Here is a 19,721-nt window from a genome sequence, read left to right on the forward strand (position 1 = left end):
GCGAGTAAGCAAGCTAGATTTGTAGGTAGATATTCGTACAATAATTTGTGTAGGGGGGACTGCGCCATAGATGCAGCCATGAGATGTTAATTAAATGAAATACTGAACCATGTGCGCTAACAGCCACCAACCATGTGGAAACGCCACCTTTTCTCCCCTAGACAGGGCCAAGGCTGATGGAGCCATTCGCGCATTGCTTGTCGGTAACCGACCTATTATAGGCAAAGTGTCGAACAGTGCACAGTTCGCAGGTTTCTCTATTTAACCCCACTCCCACCCAATTGTGGACTCAGCTAGGTCCAGCTCCAACATATATCCCCAGCATGCGTCTTGTCTCTGCCATTGCTGCCTTCGCCGCGGTTGCCACTGCCGCAGCCGCGGATGCCGCCCCCCCTGAGCTGGTGAGCATTGGAGAGACGTCGAAGGTGCTGAATGTCACCTTCTCCTTGGGATCGACTGCAGTCAGCTTTACCCCCGGCGAGTTTCTAAACGCGAGCGGTATGCACGACCGATCCCCGTTCCAGACTGTCTGACTGATTAATAAACCATCTATAGTGGCCAAGGACGCTCCGGAGCCGCATCTCCATGGCATGGGGCTCAGCAACTCGGGACCCTATCTGCTGCTCATGATCGACCCGGACTGGAACAAGACCACTCCACCCTCGGTGATTGTGCACACCGTCGTCGCCAACCTGACCACCGCCGTCAACAGCAGCAGCGACGCCAATGTGCTGGCCTCTTATATCGCCCCGGCCCCCAGGTCGGGCACCCACAACTACACCCTGTTCCTCTTCAACCAGTCCACCAACTTTAGCATCCCCGACCGCTACGAATCATTCATGCTAACCGACGATGACACTCCGATGAACCGGCTGAACCTGCCGCTGGTTAGCTTCCTTAACCAGACCGGGCTGGGCTCGCCGGTCGCGGCCAACTACTTCCGCGTCACAGCGGCGAGCAACGACACCAGCACCAGCTCGGACAGATCCGCCCCCAGCACCAGCACCGGCGCTGCCGCTAGCGAGACGTCGAGTGGGACGGGCCACAAGATGGCCGCGGGGAGTTATTTGGCCGGTGCACTGGCCCTGGTCGGTGCGGCGGTGGCCTCCGTCTGATCCACATCTTTCTCAAAAGACATTCATAGAGCTGGATAGGTGGAAGGCAAACTGGCACATCGCGTGCTTTGTATATACTCAGCGTGTACAGTAAGCAATCCCGACTCTCGGAAGACCGGCAAAGGCACGTAGCGAAAAGCCGACCCTAGAACCTACTAAATGTAAGCGGCATGCACTAAGACTGTTAGTGGGGGCCAAACTATACGCAGTGGGATTCTCTGATAGTAGTCATATTATAGTGCGTGTAGTCTGTTATGCGATCTCGCTTTTACCATCGACAACCGCTGTAGAAAACCAGCGACCGAGGTCCCAGATGCATAGATCGTCTGAAAATAAGATCCCCGACACCCTGTACCATCTACCCACACCCCCGGTTCACCATGGCCTCGCGCATTGAAGCCCTGGCCACGACCATTGCCGACTCGGCCAAGCAATTACAATCCCTGCTAGCCCAGCACGGAATTGACGAGCCCTCATTTGCAGCCACCTGCCCTCCATCACTGGCGCTGCCCCCGCCGGTCGAGGCTGCACGCAACGCCCTCCTGCACGCCGCGTGTGAGATCCAGGACCTGCTCCTTGACCCAGCCGATCTCCTACGCTCCTATGCCACTGTACCCCTCCTCCATCCCCCCCCTGAAATTACAACTATTACTAATGCAATGAAAACAAGCACGCGCATCTCATTGCCCTGCACTTCATCCAGCAATTCAACATTGCGCATCTGGTCCCGCCTAATGGAACAATCACCTTTCCAACCCTATCCGCGCAGTGTAACGTCCCAGAAGCCGATGTCCGGCGCCTCCTTCGCCACGCCATGACTATCCGCATTTTTGACGAGCCCGCTGAGAGTGAAGTCGCCCACACGCGTGCCAGCATGCTGCTGCGACAGGAGGGGTTTCATGGTTGGATTGGCTCGACTTGCGCGAATAGTTGGCCCGGCGCGACCAGGGTATATAGTGCCCCCCCCCTTAGCCTAACGCAGCTCCTCATCTCGGCTAACAGGGGTGTGTTTTACATATAGACTATCGAAGCATTAAAGCGCTTTCCTGGCTCCGAGGAGCCGAATGAGTCGGTTAGTGTGACCCCAGTAACTGGATTTCGAGAACCCTCCAGATCACCCGTCTTTTCAAATTCCCAAACGTAGCGCCATGCAGCAGAGGGGGAGGGGGAATCCTAGATACACTGAGCGCTGACATTGCATAGGGCTTCGCCCTGGCCAACAGCGGCCTGGCCCTTTACGACGTCCTTTCACAGTCGCCCGACCGCGCCGCCACGTTCGCCGCCAGCAAGCGCGGTTATGCATCAGGGGCCGCTATGGGCACCGCGGGACTGATTTCCTCCATTCACCCGCTACTCTCTACCCTTCCGACAGATAGCGTCGTCGTCGACGTTGGCGGCGCGCAGGGCGACATCAGCTTCGCGCTGGCGGCGGCATTCCCGCACCTGAGGTTTGTGGTGCAGGATTTGCCGGGCGTTATTGCTCGCGCGAAGGAGCAGCATATACCATCAGCAACAGAGGCACTCGGGAAAGTGGAATTCCAAGCGCATGACTTCTTCACCCCTCAACCCACCATCCGCGGCGCGCGTGTCTACTACCTCCGCCACGTCCTCCATAACTGGGGCGACCGGCATGCGGTACGGATTCTGCGGCAGTTGCGCCCGGCGCTCTGCCCCGGGGCACGTGTGCTTATCCATGACCATGTCCTTGAGCCATACCCGGCCCAGGAACCCATGTGGAAGCGTAGACTCACTAGTAATATGGACGTGAATATGCTGCAGCTTCTCAACTCGCGCGAGAGAGACGAGGCGCAGTGGCGGGGGTTGCTACGGGAGGCGGACGGGCGGTTTCGGTGGCTTGGAGTCCGGCGGGCCGAGGGGAGCGCATTGGCAGTGGTGGAGGTTGTTTGGGATGAGCATGATGATGGGCAGACTCCCGATACGAGCATTGCCAGTTGAAGCAGGGATGTTGCTTTCAGTACGGAGTTACCTAACGTGGCGCGGAGAAGTTTGGACTTGATTTGCTGACGGACATCCGACGGGTATGGGAATGTGTTAGTGGTAGGTGGATTCGATGCATTAGCAAGCTACTATATATGGCTAAGCTTTATACGCTAAATGCTCTTGTCGGCAGTAGTTTAGTTACCCCTCCTTGGCAGGTAGCATGTGAGGCATCAGTTGCTTTTTTCTTGATCTCTTGCTTATCCCCTTCCAACCCCCTTGGATGTGCATCCTTCTTCGAAGGATTTCTTGCTGGTTCGGTAGCGATGTTCAGATGTTCACCTGTTCTGTGGTAATATAAGGCTATCTACATCCCTCGGCAAGGCGGTATGTAGGGACACTAGGATCGTATAGATAATCTTATGTCTATATTTTCGTTTCCTTTTTTACACTGCTTCAAAATTTTACGAATCAGGTAGGTTGGGTAGGTTAAGCAGGCAGGCAGAGTTTGGCGTAAAACCCCGTTGCATATGCTTTACCATACAAAAACTGGTGGAGCACCATAATACCACTATTTTAGCACCTGGTAGTCGAGGCAGACAGGCTGTGGTCGGGGAAATGCAATTGAGATTAGGCATCTTGGCTTTTTTTAATTAATAACCTTCCCCTACAATTAAACTGAACGGCGAACATGTCCAGATTCATTTCTCTAGTCCATCTATCAAACCGACATTGAGTTTCCAGCCAAGGCGAAATCTTAGCCACCATGGCCACTACCACCACCAAACCAGCCTGGTACCAAACCAGCGTCACGGCAATCGACCCTGCCGCGCAGTCCATGCTGGAGAATTACAGCGGGCTCAAACCCGAAGAGGTCATTCCCCATGTCTTAGCCCTGGTAGGCACAGACACACACCCCTGCTTTGAAGCACTCATCTTCCCCCCTCTAACTGAAACCCCTTGCAATTACCAAGAGAGATGAAGCCTTTCAAATCTTCCCCTACCCCTGCATCGGCCAAATGCGCTTCCTGGGTTGTCACCTCTCCCGCCTGCCATTCTACCAGCACGTGCTTGCCCGTCTGCGCGTATCCCCTGCCAACGGTTTCCTCGACGCAGGCTGCTGTGTCGGCCAGGAGCTTCGGCATTTGGTCTACACAGCCTCTATTCCCGGATCCCAATTATATGGGTTCGATCTAGAAGCTGGGTTCTTCGAGCTCGGCTATAAGCTCTTCGGCGACAATGCGGAGGCCTTCCCCGCTACCTTCGTGGGCGCGGATCTAGGTGTGTCAGATGAGGATTGGGAGAAGGCGGAGATCGTGGGCAAGATGAAGGGTAAGATAGATGTGGTTTGGGCGGGCTCGTTATTGCACTTTTGGGAGTATGAGGGGCAGCTACGCGGCGTGGAAAGGTTGATTGGGTTGACGAGGGGAGAGCCCGGGTCGATCGTCTGTGGACGGCAGATGGGGAGTACAGTGGCCGGGGTGTATGATTTGAATGGGTTGACGGATAAGACGATGTTGCATTATAGGCATAATGTGGAGAGTTTGGTGGAGTTTTGGAAGGAGGTGGGTGTGAGGACGGGGAGTAAGTGGGAGGTGCAGGCGGAGTTGGAGATCGGGGAAACGACAACTAATATGCGGGATAAGGCGAAGTTTATGGATGATAATACCAGGGTCATTTGGTGGTGTGCTACCAGGGTGGAGTGAGTTGACTTGTTAGTGAGTGGCAAGGTGGGAATAGGATTATTAGTATGAGGTATGAGTATGAACGGGGAAGGGAAATAATCGTAATCAGTATGGGTACTATTAGGGTATGTGTTTCCACTGTACTTCTTATGTACTGTACAGTGTATACTACCGGATATCCACATCTATCTTCACCACGATCCCGTTGGCGGACACAAGAGCTCCGTCCCGTGCCCGGTCTTCCGGGTCCTTGGAGGCACAGCTGGTGGTGAAGTGCCCCATATGCAGCTGTTCAGTGCTGCTGCTGGCCTCCTCCTCAAGCCGCAGGCGTGCGGCCCGAGCCGCTACCGTCGAGACGCGGCTGTGGTACGTATTCCCGCCCACGCCCCCCGCCGTCCAGCTCTTGGAGCTGCGAAACTTCTTGCTAAAAGCCACGCGGAATCCCGAGGCGATGGGCACGGCGGTCGCGCACACGATGGCCATGTTGAGTTGGATCACGTCCAGCAGCTCGAAGGGCGCGGCCGCGTAGGTAAAGTCCGAGTGCAGGTTCGTCTCCTTGTAGAGAACGACCACGCGAGCGACAGCGGATACGATGGCGCTGCGGAGTAAGATTAGGTTATGGATATAAGGAGATTCAGGCAGAGGGGAGGGAATTTACATGAATCCGACCGAGAACACAATCATGAGCCCCGATTTGCGGGCGAGCGGCATCTGCAGAGTAGCGATGGTGGCAATGGGCAGGATCAGGATCGCGACATCAGAGACCAGGTCCAGAATCAGCGGCAGGCCGTCGGCGCTGGTGGTGTTGTGGCAGGTGCCGTGCATGGTCGACTGCGAGTCGAAGCGCTCCCAGTAGAAGCTGGCCGGCACGCACGAGAGCACGTATGTGATAGTCGAGCCAATGCCCCACAGAACCACATACACCATGTTAGTCCACCAGTAGATGCGCAGCCAGATCTGCTGCACGACGAACAGCCGGCGGTAGTACAGGAGCAGGGCAACCTTGGTGGCCAGCATCGAAGGCCCGTTGAAAGCGGCAGTGAGCCACACACAGAGGAATATCCACTTCAACGCATGTCGCGACTGATCTTCAGATTCGACGCGGAAGATGTGGTACCCTAGTCCATAGTGCACTGCGACTATAGTGGCGATGGAGACCACGTTGGCAAAGAGCTAAAGGCAGAGAAGGAGGGGTTAGTGAACGTAGCCGAGTTCGTGTATGCAGAGCGGCGGAAGAAGATAGAAACATACGACGGCCATAACTAGCCAGTAGTCCTCCTGCATGGGGCGCTTCTGAATGCGCCATTGGGCCCAGATACGTAGCATCACCCCCAAATTGCCAAGTGCCAACATAGTGATACAGAGACCCAGCACTACTGGCTTGAGGGACTGCGACCACGCCGCCAGCTCTGCCGCGGTTAGCGTGGAAAAGTGGGCAGAGGACGACGAGGACATTCTATCCGACATGGCGACGGTGATCGAGTCATGTAGATAACAAAAAGATAAGAATATGACAATTGGTGGAGATGGGATGAGAGGACTATTTTGCCAGATTATCAGACCCTCTTTGACAACCCAGCGAAGCCCATTGTCAGAGCAGAGGAATTTGGTCGCTGATAAATAACTTTCACTGCCTCCTGACTGTGGTCAGATTGATTATGGTGACAGGGATACTCTGCTGGACTTTACATTAGTTCCAATCTTTATGGGAAGCGAAGAGGGGAAGGACCAGGGTTTAGCAGAACAACCGGTCCACATTTCCGCCCCTGCAGTGGCCCTAATTCCTGCACAAGTAAGATTCATCGCATTTATTGCCCCCTCTCTAGTATGCCTCATCTGCTAAGACAAGCCTCGTAAATCCGCAAGGGCAGTGCTTAGCTCTGCAGCCCGCCCATAAAAATGTACTCAAGCGCCATAGGGATTGTCGAAAAAAAAAATCATCCCGAAATCCCTCTCATTATCATGTTACTGCATCCTGTTCCTTCACCTGCCGCTTTTGGGCTGAGCAACGACCAGCTTCAGAGCTACACTCCAGAAAGCATCCATGAGGCCCGGCCCCACCGCGAGGCCACCAGCCTGCTTGAGCTTCTGCAGCGAGCTGCAACCACGTCTGCAGGAGTAACCTTTTACAAGACCTCACCATCAGATACAGAGGCTGGAGAGCGTCTCTCCTATTACCAGCTGCTTGACCAGGCCCGCCACGATGCACACTGGCTGCAAACCTGCATGCCGAACCTACAGCGAGACACGGTGTTCCTGCTGCATTTTGACACCCATGAGGAAAACATCCGCTGGTTCTGGGCCTGCACAGTCGCGGGATACTTGCCTTGTATTGTCCCCAAGCTTGCAGTTTCGACCGACCGTCGCATTGCCCAGGCCAAACACATTCTCCAGATGCTGGATGACCCGGTAGTGCTCAGCAACAGCCGCATGGCATGTGCCTTTCAGGGCGTCGACACTCCACGTCTGTATCGTGTGGATCAGGAATCCGCATTGATTTCCTCCTCCTCCTCCTCCTCCGCCTCCATTCCGCTTCCGATGGGTCGCAACCAACGGGCCGATGATCTCGGAGCACTGATGCTCACCTCTGGCAGTACCGGCTTCTCTAAAGCTGTGTGTCTCCGCCAGCCGCAAATGCTGGCTGCAGCGGCTGGTAAAACTGCGCACTGCAGGGCGACCTCACACGACGTCTTCATGAGCTGGGTCGCACTCGACCACGCCGTCAACCTGGTTGAGATCCACCTCCAAGCCATGCGGCTTGGGGCCGAGCAGATCCAGGTAGCCACGGATCTGATGGTGGCCGAGCCGCGCCGCTTCCTCGACCTTGTCGATCGCCATCGGATTTCTGTCACCTTTGCCCCCAACTTCTTCCTGGCTCAGCTGCGCGATCTCGTCTGTAATCCCACGCCGGAGCAGAAGGCCAAGCCTGCCCCGACCTGGGACCTCTCCTGTCTGCGCTGCGTCTTCTCCGGGGGCGAGGCTACCGTGCGACAAATGACGGTGCAGCTCATTCGTGCCCTGGAGCCCTACGGCGCCCAGACCTTCATCCGTGCCGGCTACGGCCTGACTGAGTCATGCGCGGGCATGGCTTGGGACCTGGTCGACCGGACTTTAGATGACCTCCACGACGCGACTAGCGAGTTTATGTCCTGCGGCCGGCCCATTCCCGGGGTGGAGATGCGCGTGCTGCGTGAGACCGACAAGAGTGAGGCGGCAACCGGCGAAGAGGGCATGCTGCAACTACGCGGAACCGTGCTGTTCAACCAATACTACCGTGATCCAGCTGCCACCCGTGCAGCCTTCACGTCCGACGGCTGGTTCATCACGGGCGACAACGCCTACCTGGACGTACACGGCCAGCTGTACGTCACTGGCCGCACCAAGGACACGCTCCTACTCAATGGGCTGACCATCTTCGCGGTCGAGGTCGAGCACAGCCTCGAGCAGGCGCGTATCCCCGGTCTGACCCCAAGCTTCACGCTGGCTTTTGCCCACCGGCCTGCTGGCGCCGTTACCGAGTCCTACTGTGTGGTATACCTGCCCAGTTACGCCCTAGACGACGCTGCAGCTCGGGTCGCCACCAACGAAGCCATCGAGCGCATCGCCAGCCTGGCCGTGCACGTCAAGCCCATCGCTATACTTCCCCTGCCACAGAACTACTTTGAGAGAACCTCCCTTGGCAAGCTCTCCCGAGCACACTTCCGGTGCATCTTCGAGTCGGGGGCTCTCGACTCCGAGCGGGAAGCCCATGAGACCATCATCCACGCGCACCGCCAAGCGCACCGCCAGGCTCCCTCCTCGCCCACCGAGCAAACCATCCTCACCCTCGTCTGCAGGCGCCTCAACATGGATCCAGACTCTGTCAGTGTGACTACCAACCTCTTCAGCCTAGGTCTCTCCTCGCTCGACTTCTACACCGTCACTCAGGATCTGCAGCAGACTTTTCAGGTTGTCTTCACCGTCCCGGACCTCCTCATTGACCCAACCGTCACCGGTCTTGCCCGACGCCTTGCCTCCAAGCAACAAGCCAGCCCTACCTCTGCCCTCTCTCTAGTATCAGACACCACCAATGAATATGATCCCGTCGTGCCCCTGCAACTCTCCGGCCCCAAAGCCCCCTTATGGCTCGTCCACCCCGCCTCTGGCAACGTCCTCATCTTCACCAACCTAGCCCGAGCCTTCCACGAGCGTCCCATCTACGCCTTCCGCTCCCGCGGCGTACAGCCCGGCGAGTCCCTCTTTGCCACCATCACCGAGATGGCAGACACATACGCGGCCGCCATGAGGCGCACTCAGCCCTCCGGCCCGTACGCCATCGCCGGGTACTCGCTAGGCAGCAGCATAGCTTTTGAGATCGCCAAACGGCTTGAGTCCGCCGGTGAGGAAGTGCGATTCCTGGGCGCGCTCGACGGGCCGCCCGATATCGCGGACTTAGTTGGTCGACTAACCTGGAACGAGGGACTGGTGATGGTCGGGTATTTCTATGAGCTTATCGACGAGCCGAGGTGCGTGGCGCTTATGCCGCAGTTGCGGGATGTGGATGCTGAGGTCGCGCTGGATGTGATTCTGGGTGAGGCGGATAAGGAGAGATTGAAGGTGTTGAGATTGGATAGGGCGGGATTGAAACATGTTACGGATGTTATTGCGGGGTTCTCGAGTGCCGCGAAGGGATATGCTCCCGGGGGTAGTGTGGAGGTGCCGGTGGATGTGTTTGCGGTGGATCCGTTGGTGACAGTTACGGATGATCGGGTCTGTTGGGTAGAGAGGTATTTGGGGCAGTGGAACAAGTTGTCGAAGAAGGGGATGGTAGTGCATCAGTGTGCAGGGAGGCATGCGGATATGTTGGGACCGAAGTATGTGAATGAGTTGCAGCTGGTGCTGAGGAGGGTGTTAGAGGAGAGAGGGGCTTAGAGTGCATCATGGACCGAGCTGGTACCTCGTATAGGTATTGGAAACACAAGACTTGTTTGAATGTTATATCATCACAGACCATATCTCTCGCTTGCTCCATAGCTTACAATTTCGCTATTTTCATTTCTCTCCTCCCCTACGTGCTCTCCGTACATGCCGTACAGGCTGGAGTCCCGCACAGTGAGAGCTTCAAGACACAAGGACTCATTTACTGTATTGTAGAATTCCATGACGAACGATTACTTCGCAATTTTTGTTCTAGCGTATATATGTAATGCCCTTGAAGGCAGCCATGTCGGGCCTACTATCTTCTCCACAACGTCGCTAGAGCCTACTTTAGTAAAGCATGAAACGACCACCAGGGATGTATACTTCACTTCAGCGGATTACTCAGTCACGACAGATCCAACCAGGAGCAAGTTCCCCGGCACGCGCATCCCAACCTCCCTGTCAATTTTGATAACCTTGGACCCCGGATTCAACAGGTTTATAGTGAGGAAAAAGCCGAGGCCCAGTGTATTGAGCTCAAGCTTCGGCTTGAGTGCTTGGAGCTACTCGATACGTTTTTTCTTGTAGTCTTCCGGGAGAGCACTTCCCAAAAAGTTAATAATTGTTTGATGAAGATTCTCCCACCAGTTTCCTTTGTCGATAGGGACGGGCCGGTCTGTTACTTCCCAGTGAGACTCAATACCCTTGAGGTCAACTCGGAAGGTGACTGTTACAGACCCTTGTCTAGCGCACCTTATCGAAGATGGACACATAAGGCAAAAAGCAATAGCATAACGATAGCCAATTGCTAAGTGGAAGATATCCAACAAATTATTCACCTAGTAGTTATTTAGAAAAGGGCTATAAATGTCGATATTAGCTACTATAACTAGACTGCAGCACGATCTGTAATATCCATGGATATCCGCAATCCATATCTACAAATTGTGGATTTGGATATTATTTTATATCCGTAATCTATAGTCTTGTAGATTTAAATGTAAATTTTCTATTTATTGGATGCACACTCGTTCACGGTGAAGCCATTTTGTCGACGATCCCCATGTTGGTTATCAAACAGTCTATCATCTCAACCCCTTCGGGAAGAGCAGGCATTCTTGACCGCGATAGTCCATAGCACTAGCTAAAAAGGGATATTCGATGTGCTTAATGGTTGCTTTGTTGATGGGTTGCCAGTATAGTTTAATATTAATACTTCTTGAACCGACTTGGCGATGAATCGGGGCAGTTGCATAAGTGATTTTTTTTTATTTGCGTATATCCGAAAAAAATCAGCTAAGAGAAAATAGGAGACAGACCTGTCGTCCAATGGGCTAAGTTGTCCAGCCAAGAATAACCGAAATTCTAGCCTGAAGGCCTGACTCGGCGTAAAGGAGGCCGAGAAGCGAGAGAGACCATTTATCGGGTGCTATAAGGAGGCATAACTTCCCCAACGTTTCCATGCCTAGTCAAAAGGTAAAGGCAAGGAACCAGTTTTCAAAAGTTCAATCGTCGAACAGTTACGGTATGATTGAAGAACAGCCAAACCTTGCGGAGCTATCATTCGAACAGCATCCCACAGGCCTGGGAATCGGCGTTGGCTCCCCGCGGATCTCATGGCGGTTCCTTTGCTCTCAATCAACCATCTGTTTTGCCCATACTGTTCCACACAGAAACCTTGACCCACACATTGAAATGTGGGTCCTCCCTCAACAACCGACCCACTGCTGTGTGTGGCTGACCACATGCAAACCGTAGCGATGAGATGAGCTGTGCTTGTATTGTGAGAAGGGAATTTTAAAATTCAAGGCTTGTCTTAATATAGGCCGTCATCGTTTATATAAACTGAGTAAAGCAATTACTAAACATAGCAAATGCTGGACCAAGATGTACGTTAACCTAGCTTTTCGAAATCAACTCATTCATTTCCAGACGGTGAGTTCATGTTTGCCCAATAGACTCAAGCCCTCCAGACATAGCTGACAGCCGCAATTTTCCGAGACTCCGGTTTCATTGTGCTTCTGTGATGGCTGGAAGCCTGATAATGTGGGTCCATAGACCCTATCCCTTTTTTCTTTGACACGTACCATTGCACGAGTCGTCCAGTTCTTTAACTTCATTTCCTCAGGTTCTTTCTCGAGTAGGAAGAAAAGTTTTTGGTTCGCAAACACTAATTAGGGCGGTTGCAACATTCCCCGGGCTGGTATATGTCCGCAGATTGGACTGAAAACGTGTGAGCTAGCAAGCGAGCGACGCTTTTGTACACCGTCCATTTCTCGCGCAATGCTGCACTTTCCTGGGGAACAACATCTGGACACTCATCCCACAGGCGATTACCTAACTCTCTAGCGCCGTAATAGGAAATACGATCTAGCGAGTTAACTGTTTGTAGGAAGAACAATGCAAAGCCGGGTTCTCTATGGTCACCCGTGATGGCCCGAATTTTGCCCCCCCTGCTTAGTATTCTGCGCGTCGTTAATATATCATAGCCGTGTCGTTTCGCAAATGTAGTCTTAGCCCCACTCCCGCGGAAACCTGGGTTGGACAACATGGCCCAGAATAGTGAGTTTTCTTTAACTGTATCGTGACCAGGGTTCTCTTCGAAGAAATCCTCGGTCAGGTTCTCGACGTGTAGGAGATATTGGAGTCTTTCACTCTTATCTGTTCCTTCTAGGATTTGTGGGCCACTTTCTTGCGGGTGCCTTTCGAATATATCTTCGAGTCGATCACCACGTAGATAACGGACCAGCGGCATTAACTCCTTTGTCATAACCTGAAAGAGTTTGTCAACTGGCGATCCTGCTGATATCCCTTTAGGCTCGGGAGGCTCGTTCTCTGTCATCTGTAAAAGCGGCACATACGCTTCGAGAGAGAGCCCAGAATCGGTGGGGCCTTTGTGGCTCTGGTCCAGGGTGCTGGGATTTGTCGCGGCCCTAAGTTGGTGCCCCCCTTTCTTCTTTGCATTGGCCAGTATGGCCTGTCTCATGTCTGTCGGGATTCGCCGAAGGAATGGCACCACAAATTCTTCGAACTCAACGTCCTGCAAGGTAAAATTTGATTGAAAATTGGAGTAACCCATGCAGATAAAATTACACGAACTGTTACTAGGACGAAATCGGACCACGGTTCCCGCGTGAATGACCAATGCTAGGCTATGGCATATTCGGACTGAGCACCAATTTGACTCATCCTGTGTATGATCGTTGCTCTTTCGGAGCCAATCATATAACTCAGAGTCGGTCCACGCAGAGGACTCGGTATTAACCTCCATAAAGTCGTCCGCGGCACAAACTTCCATGTCCAACTTTCTGATGATCACGATAAGCCCACTTTTTTTGTCGTTTAGACTTCCTATGACAAAAGTATTTGACCGCCCCGTATCCCCACTGAACCGAACCATCCTTGGTTCCTGAAAATTGCCATCTTTCTTTTTATTCAGATAAAACAAGTGCGACTGCTCGTCATTAGTAGGCTTTACATACAATTGTGTAGTGGATGGTACCAAAGTGGAGAGGAAACCTTACAGAGACACCGTCATCTATGTATTTTCGTACGAGATTAGAGAATTGGGTGCCAGGGCGCCGCCAAACTGTGAAAGCATCAAGGACCTTTGGTGTTATCTCCCGGCTTGCATCCTGAATCTTCCGTACCGTTGTCGTAGATGGCGGTCTGAGGCCTTCGATAAATGTATGCCCGCCAGAACTCATTCTCGGGTGCCATCTATCACGTTAGGGAAGACCATCATTGATAGAGCGAAGCATTTTCCCCATCTTTGGCTATCTTTCGAGGTGGGGTGATGACATAAGCAATCACGGGCCCCGCACCATCTAAAATATATAAAACACCTGAATGTACAGAAGGCTGTCCTAATCTGAATTTCTTATTAAACAGAGAAGCCGGTATCGGATTCTCAAGGATCAGTTTAAGATTAAGATAATTTTCCAGTGTTATCTGATAGATTTTCTAAAAATCTACTTTGTATTTCTTGTCAGTGACGGTGTAATTCTAACTATTTATAATAGTTTTTTATCACCGCTTCCCGAGACCTAGAAATTACAAGAGACTCGATAAATATATATTTCGGTATAAACAAAAGTTATCTTGGACAGACTTGCGCTTTGAACTGGCAGAATATTAATAACAGTTGAGAATATAGTGATCCAGTCGATATTATATCTATTTTTTTCGACTTTCTTGCTATCTGATATTCCAGGACTAGATCTCGATAGATATTGTTATAACAGTCAAGGCTTCTACTACTATTAATATAGTCAATAAGTCTTTCGAGATATAAGATTTTCAGTTTGTAATATTTCTTGTCTGTCGGGTTCTTCCAGTACTAATCAGACCTAAATAGATATAACTGAATATTATACTGTGTACAGTTATATATAATACTAGATATTACAGTGTACCCAGTTCTCTCTTTCTCAGTAGTAATATAGGCCTCTCGCTCAGCTATTATTCTGTTTATAGTAGATATACAGTCTCTCTTGTCGACTCTTCTCAATACAGACATAGATTGATTGTTATCTTTACTTCTATTATTAAAACTAATGACTATAGTGAGCTTCTTGCTAATACAAAGTAAATTGCCCTATTTACATAGCTCGCCGCGGATCATTTCAAACCCCCATACCTGAATATCCTTTATTAGCAGTCATATAGGAGTGTTGAGACCTTTCCCCTATCTTACTGTTCCATAGTCCACCCTAACTCTCCATTGCACGAGACGCTATGCAACCAACTTCCACGACTAGTTCCCATCTCCTGTTGCGGTGACTCTTCAAGTAAAAATCCTTCCTCCTGCTCACCGTTTGGGGGGATCTCGCCCCTCGGGAAATCGTACTCGCTTTTATTTAAGTTTGGCGTGTGTAGCTCAAGCGCAGATCGAATATGGCCGTCCACATCTTCCACGCCTCCGATGAGTGGGCTACTAAGAGTCCCGAAAATGTAATCCTTCTTGGGTGTAAGGGTTCCAATCGAGTGTTCGCTTCTCAGCTTTACTGCTGAATTCAACGGTTATAGTATATTCAATTTCAATATCCAAAGCCAGCAGTAAGCTGTCTTCTTCAATACCGATATACTCGGTGATTTTAAATATTATAAATATATATCAGAAAACTTGATAGATAATCTTGTTTAGATCTTATTAAAAACCATATTATATAAACTCTAATAGTATATAATTTTCTATCAAGACAACAGTAAGCCAAAATTGCCAATTGAAAACTTTTGTCATTATTTATTTCTAAAGTTAATATTTTTCTAAATCTTTCTATAAACTTAAGAAAAATAGATAAAATAATCGGATTAAGGCTCTTATAAATTTGATACATGACTCCATATACTTACTGAAAAAAATATATAACCTAATTATTATATTGCAGTTGAAATGTACCATTAACGCTATATAAAATCTAAATCTAGTCCAAAGCTTGAGCTTCACACATCTTACGATATATCATACCCGTGCTAATCAAATCAGAGTGTGATCCCATCTCCACAATCTGACCTTGATGAAACACGCATATCACATCCGCATCCTTGATCGTACTCAACCGGTGCGCAACAGCAACCGTAATCCGATCTCCATCCTTGGCTGCCGCAAGCCCCGCATGCACAACCCGCTCACTCTCAGTATCAAGTGCACTCGTAGCCTCGTCCAGAAGAAGAATCTTTGGATCGCGGATCAGCGCTCTTGCGATAGCAATACGCTGTCTCTGACCACCGGAGAGTTGTGATCCGCCAAACCCAACCAGCGTAGCCAATCCATCGGGGAGAGATGAGACAAAGTCCCAAGCATTGGCAGCTCGCAGGGCAGACTCTATTTGACTGTCTGCCACCTCTAGATCCGCCCGGGCATCGCATCCGAGACCCAATGCGACGTTTTCGTGTATGGAGACTGGGAAGAGGTCTGGTTGCTGTTGGACGAGGGAGACAATCTGGCGATACAGGCGTGGGCTGAGGCTTGGTAGAGGTGACGAATTCAGTGTGATTGAGCCGGCGGATGGGTCGTAGAATCTTTCGAGGAGGGCTATGACGGTTGACTTGCCACATCCCGATGAGCCGACGAGGGCTATAAATTGGCCCTTTTGAAACTGGGCAGGTTAGCTTCCATTCGCGAGACCGGGAAGGGCAACATACGCTAAGATCAAGGCCCTCAAGAACAGGAATTTCGGGTCGACAAGGATAAGAGAACTTGACCTTGTCCAGATCGAGGGCATGCACCGCACCAGGGCCCTGTTCGCGGCTTCCATCTCTCTCCCGCACGGTTTTCTGAAGATCATTCAGCCAGAAGAGATAGTTTGCGGCGTTGACGCCCTTCGTGATGCTAGTAGAAAACTGGAATAGTTGTGATGCGCTCTGCCCGGAGAAGAACACCCCCAAGAAGGCGACAAAGAATGCGTAAAGGGTAACCTCACCAAAGGACAACAGTCGACAACCATACCAGAAACCAAGAGCCAGGAACCAATATTCGGCCGATTGTGTAAAGGCAAAGCTGGCCATTACCGCCAATAGTGGACGCTTCAAGTCCGCCATCGCTGCATCCAGCTCTCTCGTGTATCTTTCCAATACAGAATGTTCGATCGCAAGTGACGAAATCGTGCGAATGGACGTAATGGCCTCCGACGCAATAGACGCGCTGGCCGAATAGCGCTGGGAAGTCTGCAGATCAAGCTTCGCGTCCAGCCTGATCTTCAGGTACCCTGAACCGACCAAGGGAATAAGACCCGCACAGGTAATGACCAGACCGAGCTTCCAAGAGTAAACGAGTGCCAACACCGCACACGCGAGCACATTCAGGGCGGCGATCAATACCAGACCGATGTTGTACCCCATCAGCTCGAGGATGGCCTGTGGGTTCGAATCCACGCGCGCAACAAGTGCACCGGTACTATTCTCTTCGCGATCGAAGAATTCAATATCTTGTGCCAGGATGTCGTGGAGACATTGTTTCCGGAGCTTGTGGCCTAGATGCTGGGCGACGGTATTGGTTACGTAGCCGAGAATGAAGTACGACAGGAGACAACCGGCGGCGAGAACGATGAACATGGTTGCGAGGAAGTTGCCCCTGTGTTCTAATTCCGCCATTGGCAGGGCGAGGGTCTCAACCACACTTGAAAGGAGAATCGCTTGGCCCGGGAAGGTTGCTCCTGGTGTTTGTTGTTAGAAAGGGGATGAATGGCACACAAGCGCTTTTGTTCACTTACCACCAACTATACATCCCGCGAAGACCAGACAGTACACGTAGCGAAGCTCGGAGGTCTCCCGCAGAAGACGATAGATGGCCCAAAAGATGTTGCGTTGCTTGTAGTCGTTGTAATCGGTATAGTAATGCCGCTGCATGTGTCCATTGTTTTTGTCGACTGAGCTGTATGATGCTGGGACTGAGAGTTTCGCCACGGCGTCCACTTTCTCATCGTTGACAGGCTCCGACTCCAACTCCGGTTCTAATGGACTGGACAGAGCCAAGTCTTGTGATCTTACAAGTTGAGCATATTTACCGCCCTGTGCGAGCAGAGAATCGTGTGTTCCCTGCTCGACGATACAACCCTTTTCCATAACGATAATGCTATCAGCCTTCCGGATGGTCGCAAGTTTGTGGGCAATGACAATCGTCGTCCGACCCTCTATAGCCTTATCCAGAGCCTTTTGAACGGCACTTTCGGCATGTGGATCTAGAGCGCTGGTGGCCTCATCTAGGAGAAGAACCTTAGGCTGAGAGACAACACTTCGAGCGATAGCAATTCGTTGCTTTTGGCCACCCGACAACCGGCCACCACGTTGGCCTATCTCGGTATCGTAACCATTCGGCAGGTTCGCGATAAAACCATGCGCAAAGGCCATGGTGGCGGCTTCTTGGATTCGTTCCATTTGTTGCCCCCTCGGTGCATGCTCCCACTTGGTGCCAACAAGGCCTTGCTTGATGTTGTCATACACAGTCCCCTGGAAGAGTAGTGGCTCTTGCTGGACCAGACGGATGTTTTTCCGGAGCCAGCTGAGATTCAACTCGTCGAGTGGGTGGCCATCCAACGTGATGCTTCCTGACGCCGGGTTATACCAACGCTCGAGAAGGCCGACAATTGTACTCTTTCCAGAGCCAGATTGACCCTGCGAAAGATTCAGCTTCCAACGCAGCCAAGACTTCATGAGTGACTTACCACCAGAGCAGTGACCTTGCCCGCCTGGGCTCTCATGGAGAGCTTGTCAAGAACCTTCACATCAGGCCGAGTGGGATACGCAAAGGTAACATCGGTGAGCTCAATATCCCCGACAACCTCCGATGGCTGATGGCCGACAGTATCATACGGATCAATATCAGACTTGCGATCTATCAAATGAAACAGCGCAGACGCTGCAGTGGCGGAGCGGGTGAAGTCGACCATGTAGGGGGTCAGCATGGTCAGCTGCGTAGCAGCAATAATGACCGACATAACAACACTGCACTGTCAGCCAAAAGCCCTTTTCATTCAAAATGGAAATACCCACGTAAAAATATCTCCCGTTTCCACAATCTCTCCCCTAGATAACATGCGGAAACCTTGCCAGAAGGCCAGACCGTAGCCCAAATAGACGATACAGTACTCAGCGGAGAAAAACGTGCCAAAAATGACCGACAGCTTGCTGCCAATCTTATGAGCACTGGACAGGTGCTCGTCAAATCTGTCAACGAGCCTCTCTCGAATTTCAAAGGCATGCGCAGTCCTCACGCTGGAGAGAACGCTCTCCGCAAAGGCGTTCGCCTTCGCGTTGATCTCGAGGATTTGATTCTCATAGACTCCCATCAAGCCTCCCGCAATACCATTGACGATGAGCGTCGCCGGGGCAATGCAGAGGCATATCAGGGTCAGTTTCCACTGCACGACGAAAGCGATTATGAACGCCGTGATGAACGCTGCAACGCCTTGCAAAGCAAGACCGAGTTTCTCACCAATTCCACCCTGAATCATGCGCCCGTTGGAGGTCGCTTGGGTTGCGATCGAGCCTCCGGTTCCAACATCGAAGAATGCTACTTCCTGGCCAAGAGCTGACTTGAGGTATTCATGTCGGATGTTCCGAGTAATCATGAGGGCGGTGTAAGTGAAAAGCGTGTTATAGACATAAGACAGGATGAAGCGGGCAATGCCAAGGTAGACAAAGTACAGAGCGAGCTTTGATGCTTCCGAGCGAAGTTGGGACGGAGAGAATTGCGATGAAGTGAAGTCGGTGACGCCGGTGACGAATTGCCCTAAGAGGAGGGGTTGGAAAGCGATGCCGGCACCAGAAGCAACGGCGGCGACGCATGCGACGGTCTGTAATGCGAGCTCGAAAGGCCCAGCATACCGGAAGATTCGCTTGTAGGTGGCAAACAAGCCTTCAGGCTTGACTGGAGTCGGCGCTGTCGTCGCCGCCTTTTCGCTTTCAATTGCTTCGGTATCCATGAGGCCCTTTGCAGGATAGCTGCGTACGTAGAGACTGAAGGACAACAGAGAACTTGAGGGTGTCTGGAATTGGGGGCACCATTTGGGCCTATATACCTACGACGAGTAAAGGACAGGGGAGGCCTCCCATTCCGGGGCGCGATGTACGGTATCCGCATGCTTGGCCGGTGTTGATTTGATCTGGGGTTGTATACTGCAAAGGGGCCCCAATCAGTGGGACTTGGCTGTCGGACGTGGATTTCACGGGCTCCGTCGTCTCCCACCATTGTGGATCAGCGGAGCCCTAAACGGAGGCTCATGGCGGGTCCTCGCCACGTCTCATCTTACAGTCTAGCAGTATCCTGTACGGCGATCTCGGTAAATCTGATATTATATGAAAGCGCTTAAGAACTAGGTATTATACATATTCATTGATAGAAAATTTTAGATGCAGTTACGGTTTCTGGCAGAACTTAAGTAGACATAGTAAATATAAAAATATAAAAATATAAGTATAATACTCATATATAGTATATATTGTCGATACTACAATATCTACCTTTCTTGGTATTTATATCGGTTGCTTATATATAAGTACAGAAATTCTAAATACTTGGCATGCAAGCAGGACTTCTGCTGGCAGAAATGGATAAGAACCAGTTGTTGCAGAGTGGCGGCTA

The 19,721-nt window shown here is 51.5% G+C and overlaps 6 protein-coding genes across 6 annotated transcripts; 4 read left to right on the plus strand and 2 right to left on the minus strand.

Annotated features, from left to right (window-relative positions):
- Positions 1-323: 323 nt before the first annotated feature.
- ABOM_011463 (mitochondrial 54S ribosomal protein mL38) lies at positions 324-1,115 on the plus strand (the record flags this gene model as incomplete). The annotated part of the gene is made up of 2 exons (XM_022538591.1): positions 324-498; positions 556-1,115. 2 exons carry the CDS (start codon positions 324-326, stop codon positions 1,113-1,115), a joined length of 735 nt encoding a protein of 244 aa, XP_022383749.1.
- A 380-nt stretch (positions 1,116-1,495) lies between these two features.
- Positions 1,496-3,071, plus strand: ABOM_011464 (uncharacterized protein; the record flags this gene model as incomplete). The annotated part of the gene is made up of 4 exons (XM_022538592.1): positions 1,496-1,726; positions 1,786-2,064; positions 2,137-2,187; positions 2,319-3,071. 4 exons carry the CDS (start codon positions 1,496-1,498, stop codon positions 3,069-3,071), a joined length of 1,314 nt encoding a protein of 437 aa, XP_022383748.1.
- Positions 3,072-3,819: 748 nt separating this feature from the next.
- On the plus strand, positions 3,820-4,759 carry ABOM_011465 (class I SAM-dependent methyltransferase; the record flags this gene model as incomplete). The annotated part of the gene is made up of 2 exons (XM_022538593.1): positions 3,820-3,951; positions 4,028-4,759. The coding sequence occupies 2 exons, from the start codon at positions 3,820-3,822 to the stop codon at positions 4,757-4,759; spliced, it is 864 nt and encodes a 287-aa protein (XP_022383747.1).
- Positions 4,760-4,906: 147 nt separating this feature from the next.
- Positions 4,907-6,205, minus strand: ABOM_011466 (uncharacterized protein; the record flags this gene model as incomplete). The annotated part of the gene is made up of 3 exons (XM_022538594.1): positions 4,907-5,336; positions 5,397-5,911; positions 5,990-6,205. 3 exons carry the CDS (start codon positions 6,203-6,205, stop codon positions 4,907-4,909), a joined length of 1,161 nt encoding a protein of 386 aa, XP_022383746.1.
- Positions 6,206-6,700: 495 nt separating this feature from the next.
- ABOM_011467 (nonribosomal peptide synthetase TdiA) lies at positions 6,701-9,649 on the plus strand (the record flags this gene model as incomplete). The annotated part of the gene is made up of 1 exon (XM_022538595.1): positions 6,701-9,649. The coding sequence occupies one exon, from the start codon at positions 6,701-6,703 to the stop codon at positions 9,647-9,649; it is 2,949 nt and encodes a 982-aa protein (XP_022383745.1).
- Positions 9,650-15,063: 5,414 nt separating this feature from the next.
- ABOM_011468 (ABC transporter ATP-binding protein) lies at positions 15,064-19,062 on the minus strand (the record flags this gene model as incomplete). Its single annotated transcript, XM_022538596.1, has 5 exons — positions 15,064-15,738; positions 15,785-16,794; positions 16,852-17,752; positions 17,803-18,082; positions 18,131-19,062. 5 exons carry the CDS (start codon positions 19,060-19,062, stop codon positions 15,064-15,066), a joined length of 3,798 nt encoding a protein of 1,265 aa, XP_022383744.1.
- Between the last annotated feature and the right edge of the window lie 659 nt (positions 19,063-19,721).

The sequence above is a fragment of the Aspergillus bombycis genome (genome assembly GCF_001792695.1).
Source record: "Aspergillus bombycis strain NRRL26010 chromosome Unknown contig00163, whole genome shotgun sequence".
NCBI classification, from domain to species: Eukaryota; Fungi; Ascomycota; class Eurotiomycetes; order Eurotiales; family Aspergillaceae; genus Aspergillus; species Aspergillus bombycis.